At 38.8% G+C, this 22,297-nt stretch overlaps 1 protein-coding gene across 1 annotated transcript in view; it reads left to right on the top strand.

Annotated features, from left to right (window-relative positions):
- Window positions 1-21,644, top strand: part of LOC126825377 (atrial natriuretic peptide receptor 2) — a 41,006-nt gene extending 19,362 nt beyond the window's left edge. Inside the window, exons 6-15 of the mRNA XM_050554979.2 lie at window positions 2,187-2,258; window positions 3,988-4,156; window positions 6,377-6,535; window positions 7,146-7,338; window positions 9,837-9,977; window positions 10,174-10,297; window positions 12,654-12,885; window positions 20,007-20,117; window positions 20,612-20,703; window positions 21,108-21,644. Of these exons, the coding sequence (XP_050410936.1) occupies window positions 2,187-2,258; window positions 3,988-4,156; window positions 6,377-6,535; window positions 7,146-7,338; window positions 9,837-9,977; window positions 10,174-10,297; window positions 12,654-12,885; window positions 20,007-20,117; window positions 20,612-20,703; window positions 21,108-21,554 (1,740 nt within the window). The 3' untranslated portion in view covers window positions 21,555-21,644. The remainder of the gene's footprint in view (window positions 1-2,186; window positions 2,259-3,987; window positions 4,157-6,376; window positions 6,536-7,145; window positions 7,339-9,836; window positions 9,978-10,173; window positions 10,298-12,653; window positions 12,886-20,006; window positions 20,118-20,611; window positions 20,704-21,107) is intronic.
- The last annotated feature ends 653 nt before the right edge of the window (window positions 21,645-22,297 follow it).

Genomic DNA, 22,297 nt, shown 5'->3' with positions numbered 1-22,297 from the left:
AGTCTTTGGTACGCCGGGACGATTGAAAGTGCTTGTAGGTGCTTGTTGGAATCACCTTATCTCCTCGACGAACACTAATTCTTTCAATCTGATTAAAACACACATCCTATTTTGTTTCGCTTTTACAGTTCAAAATTTCGTTTTACTTGTCTTTACTACAGTAGGATCTGGAAGAGTTGTTATTGACGTGTTCTAAATAGTGTGAGGTATTAGCCAATGAAACAGTCTGTTACGTCGAGCTTTGATAATCCACTAGTAACACTAATTCTGATTGGTTAATCAAATGTCTGACGTCATAGGCTCACTTGCCGCTCGTATGACCTCTGACGTGACCTATCGCAACAACCGGTCAGATCTTCATGTAGTGTAGGCCGCCATGGAAAGTATAAAAGACGAAACGAAATATAGATCTGTGTTTTAATCAGATTGTAATTCTTTTGACGTTTTGTACACCTTGAGAAGTAAGGTATTCTGCAAGTTCCTCCTCACTGCTGTCTCCAAGGTCCCGACAACGTATTACACCTCTACTAGAATTTAGAGACCTATGGGGAGACACCTTAATAGGAATGTCTGCCAAAGATAATTATTTAAGAAGCATGGTAGCATGCTGTTCTAAGGGACTATCCCGATTTCAAGAGAGTCTCAAGAATAAAAGTCGGGGTACGTATGAAATTTAAGCGCCAAAATATAGAGGAATGGTGTATTTACCTTCTCTCAAAATTCCAGCTAAAAATATTTAACCGTTGGACGTGAACGTCAAAACTGCTTATCCGGATACGTAACTCTTTTAAGATTTCGGGGCAGTTTTTTCGTTGGTGACCTGATAATCGATTCCCGTTCCTTGAGAGGTCTATATAGTGAATGACCCATGTGCTCTACTTGATAACGAAAGATAAATTTCACCTACACATTATTTTTATAAAATAAAAGTCTGGTTTTATCCAGACACCGCCTAATACAGCTTGGGACACCGGTCTCCATTTCCATATGAAGACTGACGGGTTTAAGTTGTTTGAAAACTTATCACAAATATTGAGTTAGTTGCTCGGCCCTTAGCGAGAGGATTTTAAGGGATTTTAACACAAAATTAAGTAATTTTATTCTCCAATAAATATCGGGATTAGCCCTTTCAGAGTGTTCCGATTTTAACACAAAATTAAGTAATTTTATTCTCCAATAAATATCGGGATTAGCCCTTTCAGAGTGTTCCGGTTTTTTTTATAGTTTTTTTGGTAGCTTTGGGCTCGCCGGCCAGGCCAGTTATGCTCTTGGTTATCAAAAAAGGTGACACTTTCGATAGGTCTCGAGAGAGACTCTCAATTAAGAGAAACCTCGGCCAAAGTGACTTTTTATTATTATTATTCGTAAATAAATTTGAAACGTCCTCTATTCAGACGTGTTTGTGTGTGTGTGGGGGGGGGATTGGGTAATTCATTAATTTTTTTTTTAAATTTACCCCTCGTCGTCCCCCAGGTTACTACCCTGCCTACCATGGGGAGGACTAGCACGGATTACCAGTGGATTGCCCTAGGGCTCGACGAGGGGTATACTCAAGCCACTAAGTATAAATACTTAGTCGACTCGATTAACCCAAGCCGCGGGTTTGTAGAATGTACTTAGGACACAAAGGTAATTCTGCTGAGTGAAAAACAAAAAAAGGAACAAAGCAATGAAATTGGAAAAACGTAGTTTCTACAGAGCTAAAAACGACCAAAGCCGATTGATCAGAGTGAACCACACGGACCCCCCCCCCCCCCGTCTAGGTGAACCATGGACCATAGTAATAGTGTTGCAGAGAAAGGACTCGCAAGCCAAATCCCCACTCAATTACCAGGAGTCCACTCTCCACCAACACGGGTCGCAACGCTCGGCAACCACGTTGCCCCATTACAGGGATTCTTTTAGTCGCCCTTTACGACACGCAGGACATACGAAGGGCTACCTATACAGTAAAAGGAACAATCAACGGTAGTGTAACTTTGTTTTGAATGAACTTGTTACACCCCTATAGCAAATTGGGTGTTTTATAAGGTGGACTATAACGGCATAACCTCCAATAACTACATGCTTTAAATTTCACGTGCGCAAGAAAAGAACTAAGCCGTGGTTTGATATTTGGTACCTATTACTCACCAGTGCACTAATACCTAGAGATAAACTGTATAACCTTTACCTTATATTTGTAGGATGTGCTTGAAAATGATAATATGAAAATAGACACAATATTCCAGTTTTCTATAGCAGTTGATATATGTACGGTGAGTTAGTTATGCTCAATTATTTTTAAATACAATAATATTGTTCTTTAAAACAGTAACAGTACAGTATAGTACAGTACAGTACAGTCGATTTTGGTTATTTTTACTGCCTGTCATTTCTAGTATTTAATGGGACGCGCATAACGATGAGTAATCACCGCCTGTTGCAGTGTGTGTGGGTGTGTGTGTTTATTACAATTAAAACCGTCTAAAGGTACTTGACAGTGTTCACATTCTGATTGAGGCTCTTGCTTTAAGATAACTTCATCCCTCCTGTTGGTACTATGGGAGTTGGGCCAATCCCAAGGAGAGGCTTGATGTGAAGAAGTTCATTTGTGCCTGCAAGATCCCATGACCGTTGCCAGCGGATGAGATGATTTATTGGGGACCTAAAATCTTGATATGGAATTAAAAAAAAGTGATCTAAAGCAGCTTTGGCAGCAAAATCTCATCAACGTGACTGGGGAGCCAGCAAAAGACGATGTCTTTGCTGTTTAACTCGTAAGATAGTAGCAGACGATAGACATCTGCTACCAATGGGTGTCCAAACTGTTTGTTATAAGCTGCTTGTAGTGAGGACGAAGACTCGGAAAAGATGATGTATTTTAAATCTGATGAGGACTGGATGAACTCCAAGGCCTGGATAATGGCCTTGAGCTCAGCTGTAAAAATAAAAGCAGCAGGTGGAAGGCTTACAAAAATGGTCTCAGATTGTGTTACGGTAGCCGAAGCTACCCGATCATCATCTTTCGAACTATCTGTATCATTTGGAGCATAATCACCATATTTAGACCTTAGCTCTCGAAAGCCAGACTGAAACACCATGGAGCTAGTATCTCTCTTTTTATGTTGCGTAAGATCGAAATCGATCTTTTTGGGGAGATATAGACCACGATGGATTCCTAAAGAAAGGGGTATCAATAATACTGTTAAGGCTGATACCAGCCTCAGACAAATGGGGTTTTATGCGAATACCAAATGGTGGAGTAACTTTAGTCTTGCGAACGGCTCATATATAACAACGATTGGCGAGGCGCCCATAAAACCATGTGACATTGGTTGGGCGCCCGCCAATCTCGTCGTGGGCGCTGGACCAATGTCATCCGGCTTTATAGGGTGCCCATACTGATATGGGCACGTTGGCTTTGGCATTGCGTCCAATGGACACAGCAACCATGATAGAGTCTACAATCTTTAACGGGGTTGTTTCCGCTGTCTTCCGTACCAGAGTTATGCACCCTTTTCTTAAATTTGACTTTGAGGATGAACCCTATCGATATTCGGCGATCTGCGACTTTCCGTTCCGGAGTTATGCCCACTTGAAGCATTGGGGTTATATATGCCGAACCTTATATCTAGTCTGCGTTTCCGATTTACGCCCTCTATTTCAAACACATTGTGACCATGATAGAGGCTACATGAAGTTTTCAGATAGATCACAATATTTGAATGATATGTTTGTTTTCTAATTTTAGTAACAAGTTCTTCCAGATTGATACAAAGTCTTCATTAAGCTGATTATCCCAGTCTAAACTGAAAGTACTTAGCTTCCTAAAACAACAATTAAAAACTCAAAAAATCGGCGATATTAATCCCAGTGGATGATAAAATCAGGAAGTAAAACTCAATACCAAACGTTTGGTTACTGAATCAGATTGCATAGCACTGCGTTATATTTCTTTACATACATACAGTTCAATTGAGAATGGATATTTTCTCTGTTTTCCAGGGCCTTGATTATATTCACTGTAGTCCTATAAAACTTCACGGAAATTTGAAAAGTAGTAAATGTGTTATTGATAGTAGATGGAACTGCAAAATAACAGATTTTGGATTATCTAAATTAAAATCATCACAGGCGTCTGATAAAACCAAATCAGATACTCACAAATTTGAAGGTAAGGTTTGCAAACAAAAAAAATGGCATACATTATTTCGTACCTTTCAAGTGTCAATGATCCTAGACAGACCACCTAAGATTCTCCATAATTATATGGAATTAAATATATTTTATACCAGGTTTTTGTTAATAATCACAATTTTGATTTTGAAAGATAACAGAGTTATGTGGAAATGTAAGGCGGGAAGTTATGTTTATTAGAATGTTATTTCCAGATTTGGTACGTCAAAATTTCCATTGTAAACATCAGACAATCTTTTGAGCAAAACGTTGTTTTGGTAATTCATCTGTAGTAGATAGCTTCATTTCGAGTTAAAACCAAGCAAAGAGATAAGAATTAAAATTAAAACCAATGAGAAAATCTATGTTGAACTGTGGCATTATAAGTTCTTTTAATCCTTAAATTACTTCCACTGTTTCAAGCTCACAGTTTTGTTGATTACTTCATTTTGGTCACTTACAATTTCTTTAACATATTTTACATGTCTGGCCAACACAGCCGATTATGATTTACGCTAGAATGAAACAGTAATTGCTTTTTTAGTCTTTTTTCCTCACTTACAAAAGCTCTGTGTATCTAGTTGGTTTGGTTATGCGCGATTTGTTATTGATATATGGCCTACATGTATTTACTTTATATATACTAAGCAGCAAAAGTAACGCCAGGTTGGTATGTTACTCTGAATAGACGCATTGCATAAAACTTGCCAAATGTTTTTATTGTTTAATTGTGACCACATCTCCAACTTTACCTGAGCAACGAGGCTCCTTCCCAAACACAGAATTGAAGCCAGGAAATGTCCTCAAAAACGCAACCTGATTTCTGAGATGGTAATCTGTGTTCTCCATGATTTTCATTTAACTCATGCTGCACGTGTGCCGATCCTTACCCCTCGCCATCGACGTGAACGTCTATATTTTGTCCACATTTCGCACGTCATCAAAACAAAGTTTTTCAGCATAAGTACGCTCGTGCCCACACCGCCAGAGTTACTCGGGACTTCCTACAGCAGAACGGTGTCGTGGAACGAGACTCATGGGGAGGTCCAAGCATAATGGTTTGGGGTGCAATCAGCCTGAACCATAGAGTGGGTCCTGGAACGAGACTCATGTGGGGGAGGGGCAAGCATAGTGGTTTTGGGATCCTGTGGTGTTCCAAAATCTTGGTCCAGGGAGAGGAGGCGGCATCACAGCAGTGCACTACATCGATCAAGCTTTCAGACCCCACGTCATACCACTTTCGCACGTCATCAAAACAACGTTTTCCAGCATGACAACTCCCGTGCCCACACCGCCAGAGTTACTCGGGACTTTCCACAGCAGAACGATGTCAACGTTATGCACTGGCCAGCCGTTATAGTCCGGACTAAACCCGATTGAACATTTTTGGGATGAAATTCAGAGGAGACTAAATAACTTCGTACCGAGACTAAACACAGCCGATGGATTGAGCCAGGTTTTTCTGAGAGTGTGGTTCCAGGTGTTTATGGCGTTCATCAATCGTCTGGTCCATTCACAGATACTGATGTATAGACTGTGTACAGACTCGAAACCTTCTCGTAATGTCTTGAAATTGTGATGAATTAATCACTACTAATGTGTCAACATACTGTTAAAAAAAATTGCTTTGATCCATTTAGTAAGTCGTTTTCTAGGATGATTTGATTAAAATGCCTGTTTGATTTTGAAATCGTACTGACGTTTTTTTTTTAGTGTGTTTTTTTTTGCTGTTTAATATGACAATGTTCATTTTGATTTTTTCAGTGTTCGCCCACGAAATTCTCTCTCAGACTGGTTGATTCTTTAATTATTTGAATATAATTAAGCCTAAACGTATTATTTAGTACAGGGTACCCCATCTTTTAAATGTTTGGCCAACACAGCCGACCATGATTTACACTAGAATAATACAATATTTGCTTTATTTAGTTCTTTTTCCTCATTTGCAAATTTTCTGTGTTTCTAGTTGGTTTGGTTATGTATGATTCGTTATTCGTGTATGGCCTACATGTATTTACTCTATATATGCTAATGTTCATTGTTCTCACTCAAGCTGGTTAATTCATTACTTATTTGATTATAATTAAGCCTAAAAGTGTTATTTAGTACAGGGTACCATTTCCCAAAACCAGAATGCTTTTCCACACACGGCAGATATTCCAAATTTCATTAAGATTTGTATTAATTAGTATTACTATAAAACTGTTGTTTATTTCAGCCTTATTTTGGACAGCACCGGAGCTGTTAAGAAAAAGATTAGAAGGTAATCGCCGTGAAAGAACTCAAGAAGGTGACATCTATGCGTTAGCTATCATACTTAAGGAAATACTTTGTAAAAACGGGCCCTATGCCGAAGACGTTCAAATGCCTGCTAAAGGTATAGACAATATTTTTGTCTTTCTTATAAAAGAATGTAGAGAAAATAACTAGTAGAAAAGAAACTAAAAAAAAAATAATGGTAATCGTACTTTTTTTCATTTTAATGTGTTTCCTGAAAGCGAATCATAACGCTACAACGGTTACTGATTCGAAATACGTGATGAACTGGCCTGGATATATTGATGTGACCTGATCTGATTCCAGAACTTAGAGAGATGCCTGCAAGGTTATTAAACGTGACTTTACATCGTGGATTGTGTCTTGGCGAGTATGGAACTCGCTCACTAACAAGAAGGTCCCATGTTCCTCGTGATTGTTTATTCCAGATTCCCCTTGACTTTGAGAGTACGGGTGGCCTGGCACGGGAAAGTGTCTGAATTGTTCGATTGAGACAAAAATTAAGAGCAAGCCCGAGCAAAATTCCCTCATAGCACACTGCATGGCGTGTGTCGGTCTTTATAATTTTGATGGGTGCAGAAAAAAAATAAGACGTTTGATCCCATAGATATTTCATTACTTTATCAAAGGTATTTCGCATTACAACGACGCCCAGGTTTTACGTTTTAACGAATATTCTGTAGATTAGTAAATGATTTGTTACTTTTTAGACATTGTATACCAAGTAGCTAAAGAAAACCAAGCTAAACCAAAACGACCATCCATAGAAAATGTTTTAGATCAAAACCTTCTAGTTAGATCTTCAGTTATAGAACTAATTCATGCATGTTGGGAGGAACTGCCAGAACACAGACCAACAGCTAAAAGAATTCACAAAATGATTAGTCGTATTAACCCATTCAGGTTAGTATTTGTGTGTATACATATCTACATATCAATCGCGTTATCCACTGTATTTTCGCCAGTCGAGATAGACTGGCTTCTTATAATACTTTATCAACTGGATCTACACAGCACAATCCAAATCTTCACCTGTATTTTCCAAACACGTCACATATCAATCGCGTTATCCACTGTATTTTCGCCAATCGAGATAGACTGGCTTCTTATAATACTTTATCAACTGGATCTAGACAGCAGAATCCAAATCTTCACCTGTATTTTCCAAACACGTCATTTATTAAAGATGCTTTATGAAAGATCTAAATTGTCTAATGCCGGTATTTTTGCTGGCTACAAAATATTATTAGACATTTATTCACATGCCAAGCCCATACTCAACTCTCTAGTTCATCGGATCAAACACTCAGATTAAATTAATTCAAGTAGGGGATATACAGAAACAATACAAAATTGCGGAAATGCAATGATGTTTTTATTAGAGGTAACCAGTGTATGTTAATAACAGCCCAATTGCCCACACATGAACATAAACAGTTCATATGGGCGGCTTATCTGAAGGCCCCATTTCACTCACAAAGAGATACACTGTCAAAAGTGAAAATGGAGGTTTTTGATTTTTGTCTTAATAATGAGTAATTTCTCCACCAATCCCCAGACATTCAGCAATTCGTCGTGGCATGCTCCTAATGAACCGTCCAAGCAGGATTTGGGTCAATTTGACCCACTCCTCTTGCAGTGCCTCGGCCAATTATTGCTGCTCGCTGTGTAGAGCCCATTTGAAGCATGCCAATAGCCCGTCGACATTCATCATGTTGAAGACGCCCCATTGCAAATTAAACGTAACACGCTAAACAGTAAATCTTATGCAAGAACCGATAGGAAAGCAAACATGGCGTTGGTGAAGTGTAAAAAGGGTGCATCTAAGAATTTCTAAAGATTAAGAAATAGAACCTTTTGCATTTCAAAATTTCCACAAATCAAGATACACCATTTGGACACATGATATTCAGAACAGTAGAGATACACAGAAATTCAGGGCCCTTATTCACGAAAACTTAAACTAAGATACAATCGAAATTTTAAGAAATACTGCAATTCGATTGGCTGACCAATATGCAAATTGGATATATGCAAATTGATTTTACTGGTCAGCCAATCGAATTGCAGTATTTCTTAAAATTTCGATTGTATCTTAGTTTAAGTTTTTGTGAATAAAGGCCCAAAACAGTAGAGATACGTAGAGATACACAGAAATGTGCATATTAATTGGGAGATTTTAAAAATGCAAAAAAGTGTATTTGACTAGTTTCCCGAGATACACCCTTTTGACACTTCGCCGACGATTGACGGGATAAACCAGCACGCGGCAGTTTTCATCAACCCTTCCTTGAAGTGTCAAATTTGACAATGAACCCTACCCACGTGTATGGCGCTATTGCGTGTCGTATGTGCAGCTCAGTGGTTCTGTTGGGGCGATAAGTTCTTCATCTGTGAACATACTCTCAAAGCATGTCAAGTGTCCATGACTATTTATCATATCACAACCTACATAGGTATTTGCATCTGAATATCCCCGACTTTTTTGAAGAGTATATTACAGTAAATATTTTTAAAGTATTATAGCAAAAACTGTAAGCTCTTTATCTAAATCTTTCATTATGCATTTTAATGCGACGCGCCGATTCAAGACAGTGAAAAGAGACTAGTTTCCTTAGCAACGGGTGCTTGATTTCAAATTACTGACGGTACTGATGGTACTACTTCGAAATGATATGGACGGCAAATCTCTCCACTGGTCAAAAGGAACAGTTCTTACCGTGGTATGATAAAGTAAGAACTTAAAACCGGATCGAAGAAAACCCAACGTATTATTAATAAACGCAAGAAATATGTAATACAGTAATACAGTTCTGGAATATAAATCAGAATACCAGACATGTTGTCTTGCAAATTCGAGTATCAAAGTACTTTAGAGTTTGCAAAGCAGAAAATATATCTAACGTGTAACGGGTGCTATCTACCACATGCACTTGGTACATGGAAAATCTCATTCAAAAGTAGTATTCCTGCAGTCTGTTGCATCCATATTCATATACGGGAAATAATCAAATTCAGTGGCAAATAACCCTTCCGAGAAACAACTTTAATATACCCGCCCCCACCCAATGCTATTTAAACTTCTGCGATATCATCTCCATTCAACAAGCAAATTTTTACTTGCTTATTCTCTAAGGCCGTTTCTACCACGACGTAGTGATGAAAGAATTCCATGGCTTGGGCGAAAAGTCTTCCTTTTTTACCTATTGACAAGTTATTTACACTTATCTCACTTATATGAATATGAACGTTATCGGCTGGACATAGTACTTAGCTGCAGGTTAATACTTTTTTTGAAAGATATTTTCAGTGTTTTATACGACGTGCTATTTTGAATTCCAAAGCTCGTATTGATCTGTTGAATGAAATAGATACATGTTCATAAGATATTTTTTTTGTAGAAAAACTAATGTAATGGACAATATGTTAGCAATGATGGAGAAATACTCCAATAATTTAGAAGAGTTAGTGACGGAAAGGACATTGCAGCTAGAAGCTGAAAAAAGAAAAACCGATGCTTTACTGTATAGAATGCTTCCCAAGTAAGTGTATTATTAAAATCGCGATTTCATCGCTGAGTAAAAATGAAAGTTAAATGTATTTACAGGCAGTTGTGTGAGGAAAGACCAACCAATTTATTTTATACAGATTTTGTGCTGCGGGTTAGTTGATATATATATAGTAACTACCATATTTTGTACTAAGTACTAAGATCATGGGACATTCTGTTTATTTCAGACAAGTTGCTGATGATTTGAAATCGGGCAATGTAGTCCAAGCGGAATCATTTGAATCTGTGACGATTTACTTCTCTGATATCGTTGGGTTCACATCCCTTGCTGCTGAAAGCAGCCCCATGGAGGTTTGTTTAATGGTGTTTATTACTTTATAATTGATTCACTAATAAATTGCATGTAACTAGCTTCAAACAGATGCCCAGTGTACAAGTTGGTGTGCACATAAAAGCATAAAAGAATCCTTGACGTTTGTAATTCGTTGGAGAGTTGTCACAAACGTTTAAGTTCCAATTTATTAGCCCTGCTGGTGCAGAAAAGTAGGACGTTAAACCCCAGTTCATATCGAAGTAGGGTTTCGTATTTAAGTTTCAGTCCGCCGGTAGTTTGGGCGTATGCAGTCGTTGCTCCTGTTCTTCCGACGTCATCAATTGCTCTTAACGCGATAGTGTTTTTGTCTTTTGTCGAATTTAACCAATTTGGTGTGATCAGGACTGTAACTAGCCCAGAACAACGAGGGTGGGGGGGGGCGGTAAGTGTTATCAGGGGGGGGGGGGCGAAACCTTATTACGAGCCGGGGGGGGGGGTGCGATGACTGCAGATCTTGATAGGATGATTCATAACGATTTTAAGCTTTAACCATGAAAAGATTGTTCCAATCGATATTCGACTTACTCCTATTTTATGTTTTGAAGTTACGACCCTTATCATTCTAAAATCGCGATTTCTTGTTAACGCATAGATGCTTGCTTTTTTGACAGATTTTTATACGCCAACCTTCTGGGGCCCTCAGTTCCGGAGTTAGCAACCCCCACCCTTGGCCCCACCCAATTGCCATAGTCCTTGCTAACGCAATAGTAGCTACAGTTTTTAAACGCCCACATTTTCATGTGGACGTATTATGCCGTCGCCCCTGTCCGTCCGTCCACAATTGTTTGTGGGCTCTCTACAGGTCACAATTCTTATCCGATTTTGACGAAACTTGAAATATAGGTTTATCCCCAAAAGATCTCGGCTGCTTTCGATATTGGCATGTATCGGATGAAACTTCATGGATTATGGCCCCTGATTGTACGAAAAATCACGTTTTTGGCTTGTTGACCCTATAGAGGTCACAATTTTTATCCGATTTTGTTGAAACTTGAAATGTAAGTTTATAACCCAAAGATCTCGGTTCCTTTCGATATTCGCGCATATCGTAACTTTCTGAATTATGGCCCCTGATTGTACGAAAAATCGCGTTTTTAGCTTGTGGACCCTATAGAGGTCATAATTTTTATCCGATTTAAAAAAAACGTATTATTATATCACCGTTACATCCTAAAGCCGGCTGAGTTCAAATTCGTGAAAATTGGCCCAAAACTGACAGACAAAATGGCCGCCGTTCGTTCTCAAATAGCGTAAAAATATGGTATACCTATAGAGGTCCCAATTTTGATCCGATTTTGTTGAAGTTTGAAATGTAAGTTTATAACACAAAGATCTCGGTTCCTTTCGATATTTGCGCATATCGAATTGTAATTTCCTGAATTATGGCCATTGATTTTAGGAAAAATCGCTTTCTTTTTAGCGCGTTCTCTATCCATCTCTCGACAATGTGGGCGTATCCTGCCTGGCAGCCGCTGGTTAACAGTTTTATTCAAATGGCGGGGTTTCGATTTCCCGGTTGTACGTGACGAGGAATAGGGTCGCCTGTCCAACCTCGTGGATTTTCTCCGGGTCCTCCTGTTTCCTCCCACTGCTAAAGACCCCTACGCACAAGCGAATGATTGAAATAAAATTGACCCATGTGTTAATCCCGAAATGACCTAGTTTGTGTCGAGTGGACGTTAAACCCCATTTCTCACTCTCTCGTTCTGTTTCAGACTTACCTCCCCTTTGGTGAATATAGACTACAGTTTTAACAGATTTTTTTTTTCAAACTGGGTGCAAAGAGTCGTTGTCACGAAAGGACGAACCCTATCGATTTTCAACACTCCGACCGAATACCTTGTTACTCGATAGAAGCTACAGTTTTTATCGAATTTATATCAAATTTGGTGTGAAGTATTAGGGTAGTGAGAGTAAGGATCCCTATCGATATTACCTCCCCTTTTCCGAATATCATGTTAACCCGATGAAGTCTAAAGCTTTTATTATTGTTTTATTTTTAAATTTGGGCTTACGTGAGGAAGGACGCTATCGTTATTAAACCTTGGGCGACCTTTCGTTCCCCAGTTATTGCCCATTTTCCGAAGGCCTTGTTAACGCGAGAGAGGCTACAGATGTTAATGGATTCGGTGCTGCCGTGTGGGTGTATTTACACACTATCTTTGTTTAATTCCCGCTGTTAACCACATATCAGCCGATTTCAAACATAGACAGATATCCACGTTTTGTTTTAAAACAGTTAGACACAATAAAATCGACAATTAAATTTTTTACTCCGTTTTAAAAGCACGTTGATAGAGTTTACAAAACAGAATTATTTCTTTTTCTTTTCAGATAATAGAATTATTAAATGTTTTGTATAGTTTATTTGATGAAACAATACGACCTTTTGATGTATATAAAGTAGAAACTATTGGTGATGCGTATATGATAGTCAGTGGGTTACCAGTTAGAAATGGTGATAAACACGTGAAAGAAATGTGTGATGTTGCCTTAAGTTTGCTGAAAGCTGTTCTTTCATTTAAAATACCACACAAGACAGAAACACAGCTTAGAATTAGAATCGGTAAGTTATGTCTTAAGTCTTGGTTAAACTCCGCTGTATAAACGTTCCATCAAGAATTACAAACACCATTATAGGTATCGGACTATATTAAGGATATGGCAGTGGGATTTATCGTTTATAAGACTTGCTTGATGTCATACCTGAAGAAATTATGTATCTACCATAAATTGTAATTAAAAAGCTCACAATTCAACGATGTTGCCCTGTATTTGCATATGATGTGGTGATATTAGCATATGATTGTGGGCGATATTTTCGAAAGTACCAATTTCGGTAACCTTAAGCTTCCTCCTAACGAGTTGCTCCTACTAGTTCTGTCGCCGAATCATCGTCCGTCCACCCATATATATATATATATATATATATATATATATATATATATATATATATATATATATATATATATATATATATAGTAGGACAGGGTTCGGATACTTGAAGCAGAGGAAGAACAAGATATGATTTGATATTTTTTATTATAAATCAAACAATGGGTTCTGGAAATGTGACGTGTGTCCTTAATTTCTCAAATGATTGATTTGCCAGAAATACTTACATCAATGATGTACAAGATGTACTCCATAATGTGGCTAGATTATTTGCAGACGACACGGCACTTGGGTGTAGCAAACAGTCAGTTTCAGAGATAGAACAGTCCCTAAACTACGATCTGACAAATCTCAACATTTGGGCGAATAATTGGCTTATAAACTTTAATCCAAACAAAACAAAAGCTATTTTATTTAGCTCCAAAAAAAACAGAAAATTATCCGAGTCTGATATTCGATAATCAAGCACTTGAAGTGGTTAAATGTCACAAACACTTGGGCATTACCCTTTCAAATGACGCCAAATGGACCATCCATATAGAAACTATTATCTCGTCCACCTCAAGATTATTAAATATTTTGCGTAAACTAAAATTCACCTTTAATAGACAAACTCTAAATAATGTATATTTGATATTCATAAGGCCAAAATTGGAATACGCATGTGAAGTGTGGGATGGGTGTAACGTTTCCAATACCGAAAAACATGAAAAGGCACAGCTAGAAGCTGCCAGGATTGTGACTGGACTAACTAAAACTTGTTTTCGTGAAGCGCTTTATTTTGAAACCGGATGGAATAAATTGTCAGACAGACGTACACAAAAGCGACTAACTACATTTTTTCAAATTAAAAATCAGATAAACCCAGCATAATTATATGACATTCTAGAATATTATCAACAAACACCACAAAAATACAATTTAAGAAACATTAGCGAATATAGATATCCTTATTGTAGAACAACATTACACCAAACTTCGTACTTCCCCACAACAATTCGAGATTGGGAATTATTAGAGGACCTCATAAAGCAATCAACCACTCTTAAATCCTTCAAATATCTATACAAACAAAAATTACGTTCCTTAATACATAAAGCGCCAATCTACTACTGTAAAGGTAATAGACATGAAAATATTATTCACACTAGAATACGGCACGGGTGTAGTTCGTTGCAAAATGATTTGTATGAAATAAACGTTGTGAATGATCCCACATGTTCTTGTGGCAAATTTATAGAAAATGCCGAACACTATTTCCTGCAATGTCACTTATATGATGTAATTCGTGCTGAACTATTAAATACATTGTCAAGTTATTCTGTGATAAATATAGATATCCTATTGTGCGGCAATTCAGAATTGTCAATTGAGATGAATACAAACCTTTTCCCTGAAGTTCACAAATATATCAAACTTTCAAAACGATTTAAATAAAAGTTATTGTTAGTAGTTACATCTTAGAATAAATTATTAGCTTTAGCTTTTTGGGTGGATATTAGCTTTTTCAATGTTTTAAATATAATTTTATATTCTCTTTATCACCTCTTCACTTATTTTATATAGAACTTTGCGATATAATTCATCTGACTTTACTTATATTACTTATAAATTATTTATTATTGTATATACTATTTCGCAATCTTGTTTGTATTAAATAATGTCTATCATTTCTATGTATGGAAAGGGCTTTTCTAAGTTTTTGAAACTTGTGCTCAAAATCCTTTTGATATTTGTCAATAAAATATGTTTAAACTAAATACTAAATAGAAATCATGAAATTTATACGACAAAGTCTATTTCTCAAACAACGGAATTAATTAATCCACTGTGGTGAATCGATTCATCGATCATGTACAGCACGTTAACCTACAATTTAAAACGAAATCACCGAATTCTTCCTCACGACTCAAGTAAAAAGGCCGCAATGCCTATATCTCCGGTGTCTGGCAGTAGAATGCAATGTCTAAACTACTAGAACACCATTAAAAACGAAATCACCGAATTCTTCCTCACGAATCAAGTGAAAAAACCGCAATGCCTATATCTCCAGTGTCTGACAGTAGAACGCAATGTCTAACCCTGCTAGAACACCATTAAAAACGAAATCCCCAAATTCTTGACGAATCAAATGACCAAATTCCGATATGGTTAAGAACGTGGATGGATTCAGTGTTCCCCACTGCGAAGCGACAAAAAGATATACTGAGCGCCATGGAAAACGCATCACTTAGTTTTTCGTATAACAAAATGATCCTGTAAACATATCTTATTTATTTTGCTTCTTATTGTGAACAATATTCAAATGGGAACACATCAATAACAACACATTTGTACACTTATAGATGTTTAATCTGTAATCAACGGTACAAAGTCAGAGGGGTCAAAACCAAAAGTACGACACAGATGTCAGTAGCGCGTGTGTCCTCCGCGGGCTCTTACGCACGCTGTGCAGCGACGTCGCATGTAATTAACCAATGTTTGAAAGAAGGCCTGGGACAAACTGTTCCATTCTTGGACAAGAGCAGCTTTTAAAGCAGCAATGGTGTGCATCCGTGGTCTCTGATATAGACGGCGTCCAATCTCATCCCAGACATGTTCTATCGTTATGCGGACGTGCATTATCCTGTTGGAAGTGCTGAAGTTGTGGGTGCGCTCGAAACATCGGAACAACAATTGGTTGCAAGACATCATCACTGTAGGCTACAGCATTAACGCAACCCCTGCAAATGTGTAGGGCGGTCCGGTGATGAAATGTGAAGCCTCCCCACACCATTACACTTCCCCCACCCCATCGATTCGTTTCGAAGACGCAGCAGTCTGCAAGACGTTCCCCAAGACGTCTGCACACACGTTGACGGCCATCAGCGTGATAAAGATGAAAGCGACTCTCATCACTGAAGAGCACACTTTGCCAGTCTACTCTTCTCCATGTCTGGTGTCCTTGAGCCCATATCAAACGTCGCTGACGGTGATGATCCCTGAGGAAAGCTCCAACATAAGGTCGTCGTGCACGGAGTCCTACTTCTCTTAGACGACGTCTTTCGGTGTTGACACTTACTGGTCCTTGTCTTCCAACGACTGCTGCACCTGTTCGAGTCGCTGGGCGGAATCTGTCATGCAGATGAGTGACCCGGATGTAGCGGTCTTGAGCCTGGGTTGTAACGCGTTGTGGACCAGGACGTTGACGGTCACGTATTGATCCAGTAACTCGAACACGTTTCACCAACCTAACAATAGTGGACTGATGAGAATTGAACTGTCTGGCAATAGCACGTGTAGACATGCCAGCCCGGGACATTCCAATGGCTTCATTCCGTTATTTTCAGTAAGTCTGTTTATAGTATTGCACAATATTATACATACAAAACCACCTAGTAATAAAATATTTGGGAAAAAAAGTGATGCGTTTTCCATGGCGCTCAGTATATATATACTCTTCAAAAAAAGTAGGGGATATTGAGAGTATGTTCACAGATGAAGAACTTATCGCCCAACACAACCACTGAGCTGCACATGCGACACGCAATAGCGCCATACACGTGGGAGGGGTTCATTGTCAAATTTGACACTTCAAGGAAGGGTTGATAAAAACTACCGCTTGCTGGTTTATCCTATCCATGTTTGCTTTCCTATCGGTTCTTGCATAAGATTTACTGTTTAGCGTATCTTTACGTTAGTGTGTTACGTTTAATTTGATCGGGAGACGTGTTCGTCGACGTCAACGTCAACGTGGCACTGCAAGAGGAGTGGGTCAAATTGCCCCGAATCGTGATTGGACGGTTGATTAGGAGCATGCCACGATGAATTGCTGAATATCTGAAGATTGGTGGAGCAATTATTCATTATTAAGACAAAAAACCAAAACGTCCATTTTCACTTTTGACAGTGTATCTCTTTGCGAGTGAAATGGGGCCGTCAGATAAGCCGCCCATATGAACTGTTATGTCCATGTGTAGGCAACTGGCCTGTCATGAGCGTACACTGGTTACCTCTAATAAAAACAGCAGTGCATTTCCTCAGTTTTGTATTGTTTCTGAATATCCCCTTGGAAGACTTGACGCTGGTCACTGCCCAAGCCGTTGCCAATCACTTCCAGGTCAATGTTCAGACCAATGTTCGGACCATCTACAGGCTTCAGCAACGCTTTCGGGCCACCAACACCACGGATGATCGCTCCTGAACTGGTAGACCAAGGGTTATCACAAAGCGACAAGACCGCCATGTTGAGCGACAGCACAGTCATGCAGAATCCCTTCACACAGGCAGACAGTGTGAACACACGGAAGACCGATACCGATACAGTGCGCCGACGTCTCACCAGAGAGAACATCCATTGCCGTAGACCTTACCGTGGACCGATCCTCACCATCGACGTGAACGTTTATTGTATATTTGTGACCATATCTCCAACTTTACCTGAGCAATAAGGCTCCTTCCAGAACACAGAATTGAACCCAGGAAATGTTCTCTTAAACGCAACCGGACTTCTGAGATGGTAATGTGTTCTCCATGATTTTCATGTAACTCATGCTGCACGTGGACCGATCCTCACCATTGACGTGAACGTTTATATTTTGTCAAACAACACCAGAACTGGCGACACGGGCGATGGAGAACTGTTCTGTTCACAGATAAGAGTCGGTATTGTGTATCAAATGCAGATGGCGGGACCAGAATATGGCGTCGACGTGGCCAGCGTTATTCTGATCAATGTGTCATGGAGCGAGACTCATGGGGAGGTCCAAGCATAATGGTTAAGGGTGGAATCGGTCTGAATCAGAGAGTGGATCCTGTGGTGTTCCAAAATCTTGGTCTAGGGGGAGGCACTGCTGTAAATGAAGCTCTCGGATCCCACGCCATACCACATGTCGCACGTCATCGAAACAACGTTTTCCAGCATGACAACGCCGTGCCCACACCGCCAGAGTTACTCGGGACTTTCTACGGCAGAACTGTGTCAACGTTATGCACTGGCCAGCCCTTAGACTCGACTTAAAACCCGATTGAACATCTTTGGGATGCAATTCAGAGGAGACTTAATAACGTCATCAATCTCCCGGTCCACTCCATGTACAGACGCTGCGCTACTATTATTGACACTCGCGGTGGACACAAATACTAATGTATAGACTGTACAGACTCTAAAGCGGCCTACACACGCTCAAAACTTTTGACAAAAAAGTTAACGTCAAATTTTTTGACAGGTTTTTTGATCGTCTGTGGGTGATATTGACGCCTAAAAAAGATTGAAATCAAATTTTGATGAAATCAAATTCAGTAGATTTTTTATTTTTGCGCAAACTGAGGTTTGTACAACCTGTTTTGAGTCGTGTGTGGCAACACGTCAAAATTTTGCGCAACATTTCATTCTCCGTCCGGACGCCTTCCCGTGCACATCAACATGTCTCAACAAAAGAAAACAAAGTTCCTACTGGAGGTCATTGATCGCTACAGACAGCTCCCCGCACTTTGGAAAATCAAAACCGATGATTACAGCAACAGAAATAAGAAATCACAAGCGTATGAATCGCTTTTACAAAAATACAGGTAAAGGTACAAGGAAGCAACCAACGGCGATTTGAAAAATAGGATTAATTTCTCTTTTTGCCTTTTCCGGCTCCAAAGCTAGTGCAAGGGCCAAGGCTGTAGGTCCGTCCATGGCGAAAGTTTGGCGTACACTGAATATTGCATCAATAAGTGGCGACAGAGAAGTGTCAAAAAATTTGACATCAACTTTTTTGCCAAAGATTTTGAGCGTGTGTAGGCCGCTTATACCTTCTCGTAATGTCTTAGAATTGTGATGAATTAATCACTAATGTGTCAACATACTGTTCACAAAATTGGTTTTGATCCATTTAGTAAGTCATTTTCTAGAATGATTTGATTAAAGTTCCTGTCTGATTTTAAAATCGTACTGACGTTTTGGGGGCTTTTTTTTGCTGGTTAGTATATGATAAGGTTACCCTACCCAACAAAAGAAAACAAAGTTCCTACTGGAGGTCATTGATCGCTACAGACAGCTCCCCGCACTTTGGAAAATCAAAACCGATGATTACAGCAACAGAAATAAGAAATCACAAGCGTATGAATCGCTTTTACAAAAATACAGGTAAAGGTACAAGGAAGCAACCAACGGCGATTTGAAAAATAGGATTAATTTCTCTTTTTGCCTTTTCCGGCTCCAAAGCTAGTGCAAGGGCCAAGGCTGTAGGTCCGTCCATGGCGAAAGTTTGGCGTACACTGAATATTGCATCAATAAGTGGCGACAGAGAAGTGTCAAAAAATTTGACATCAACTTTTTTGCCAAAAATTTTGAGCGTGTGTAGGCCGCTTATACCTTCTCGTAATGTCTTAGAATTGTGATGAATTAATCACTAATGTGTCAACATACTGTTCACAAAATTTGTTTTGATCCATTTAGTAAGTCATTTTCTAGAATGATTTGATTAAAGTTACTGTCTGATTTTAAAATCGCACTGACGTTTTTGGGGCTTTTTTTGCTGGTTAGTATATGATAAGGTTACCCTACCTAGGGGAGTTGCTAACTGAAACTCCCCCAATGAATGAGACGCATCCAGTTTTATAGTCGACGCATGCACGTACGCGATAGTTGATTGGCTCGCATACGCCAAGCGAGTAGACAAATCGATGAGTTTGGGCGACTGGTTTGAAATTCTTTATGCACATCGGGCGACACTTCCACATATACATATTGTCGCCCAACACTGGGGCATATAATAAGAACCTAACCGGCAAAGGTTTATATAAGCCTCTACGATTTTTTTCTAGGTTTACATACCGGTTATGTGGTTGCTGGTGTTGTTGGATCTACTATGCCTAGATATTGTTTGTTTGGTGATACAGTTAATACTGCATCAAGAATGGAATCTACTGGACAAGGTCAACAGTATAAATATGTTATATACAATTTTCTTTCAATGATTGTTTCTGAATTTCCTTTCTAGACTTATCTTCTCAGGATTCAGAATAAGTTGGCCATGCTGTGATATTGTAATTGAAGATATTCTTCACGGGTTCATTGCCTGACTAAAATATTCTAAAGTAGCACGGTATTATGCCATCTTTCACAGATCAGGATGTAAACATGCGGCAGTTGTAAACAATAGTTTCATGACCACACATTTTACCCACCCTCTCGATATTAAAGGGGAACCATACGCCTAGTTGTATAGGTTTATTTGTGGATACAAATCAGTGTAGAAATTATTAAATGTAGTTAATATTCAATTCAGAAATTTGGAAAGCTCTGTATTACCTTGTTTAGTACAAAATGTTTCCCCCCACGTTATTACTATTACTATGCAAACGGGCAGATATATTATGTTAAAATTTTCAAAGTGAATATCATCTGGTCGTGTATGTTTATATTTCAGCCTTAAAAATACACATTAGTTCAAAAGTGGAAGAAAAGATAAAAGATGACCAAACTTATTTTACTAAACCACGTGGTGAAATTGAAATTAAAGTAAGTAGGAACGTCATAATTCATTGAATCATTGCATGGGATTCACAAATAAACTACCCAAATCGAACTGCTTAATTAAAGGAAAGGAAAGCTCCCGTCGCACCTAGTATTGCAATAATTTCCCCTGTGCAGGTGCAGACACCCTAATAACAAATCATTTCGCCTGATATTGCAAAATTAATACGCCGGCTGTGACGTTATGGGGGTGTAAATTTTAGTCACTGTTTATAAACAAAACCAGACACTATGATAGCTACTCTTCATACACTGCAAATGTGTGACTGTAGTTGAATCCACAAAAAGAATTGTATGCATCGGAAATTATCATGAAAGATGAAATAATATTTGTCATAAGGATAACCGACGCCATGCTTTAATCAAGGTATTACTATGATATATTATAGGGAAAGGGTAAAATGGAGACATTCTGGTTAATAGGAAAAGTTGGAATATATCATGAAATAGAAGAAGATCCTGTCTTAAAACGACTGGGTGTGATCCCAGTGTTATCAGATGCGACTACGTGTGAAATACCATCAGACAATTCGGATGCTCAGTTAGATAGATCGAAACTTAAGTCAGAGAAATCCGAACCCATGTCAAAAGCACACGAACCGGCATCATCAAAATCCGAAGACCAGGCAGAGAAATCTGAGCCACTGTCAAAGGAATCCGAGCCACTGTCACAGGAATCCGAGCCACTGTCACATGAATCCAAGCCCCAGGCTGACGAACCACAACTCCAATCAAAGGATTTTGCGTTCCAGCCAGACGGCATCCCGCTTCAGCCAATGCAATCATATCCCCAATCAGATAATTCCTATCATCAGCCAGATAATTTAGAGAAATAAGCCTTAAAAGATCTCGATAAAATTTCTTACTCAATTTGTCTGTGAGACTGTTAAAAAATCACCAACCAACTCATTATAGAGCTAAATCTGTCTTTAAATATATATATATATATATATATATATATATATAAGACGGCAATTGTTGTTCGGATTAAATATCAACATACATATACTGAGAAAAAAAGCAAGCACTATTGCCACAATAATAAACGAAGTGTCGATTTTCAATCCTTCAGTCGGCTCTCTAAATTATCGGATGACTAAGGTAGTGATCGCGTCGGAGACGGCCGACTGAAGGACTGAAAATCGACACTTCGTTTATTATTGTGGCAATAGTACTTGCTTATTTTTTCTCAGTATATATATGTTGATATTTAATCTGAACAACAATTGCCGTCTTATATATACTCTTCAAAAAAGTAGGGGATATTCAGAAACAATACAATACTGCGGAAATGCACTGATGTTTTTATTAGAGGTAACCAGTGTATGTTAATAACAGGCCAATGGCCTACGCATGAACATAAACAGTTCACATGAGCGGCTTATCTGGCGGCCCTATTTCACTCGCAAAGAGATACACTGTCAAAAGTGAAAATGGAGGTTTTTGATTTTTGTCTTAATAATGAGTAATTGCTCCAACAATCCTCAGACATTTAGCAATTCGTCGTGGCATTATCCTAATGAACCGTCCAATCACGATTTGGGGCAATCTGACCCACTCCTCTTGCAGTGCCACAGCC

The sequence above is a fragment of the Patella vulgata genome, chromosome 6, assembly GCF_932274485.2.
Source record: "Patella vulgata chromosome 6, xgPatVulg1.2, whole genome shotgun sequence".
Taxonomy (NCBI): Eukaryota; Metazoa; Mollusca; class Gastropoda; family Patellidae; genus Patella; species Patella vulgata.
This window is presented reverse-complemented; position numbering and strand designations above follow the sequence as displayed.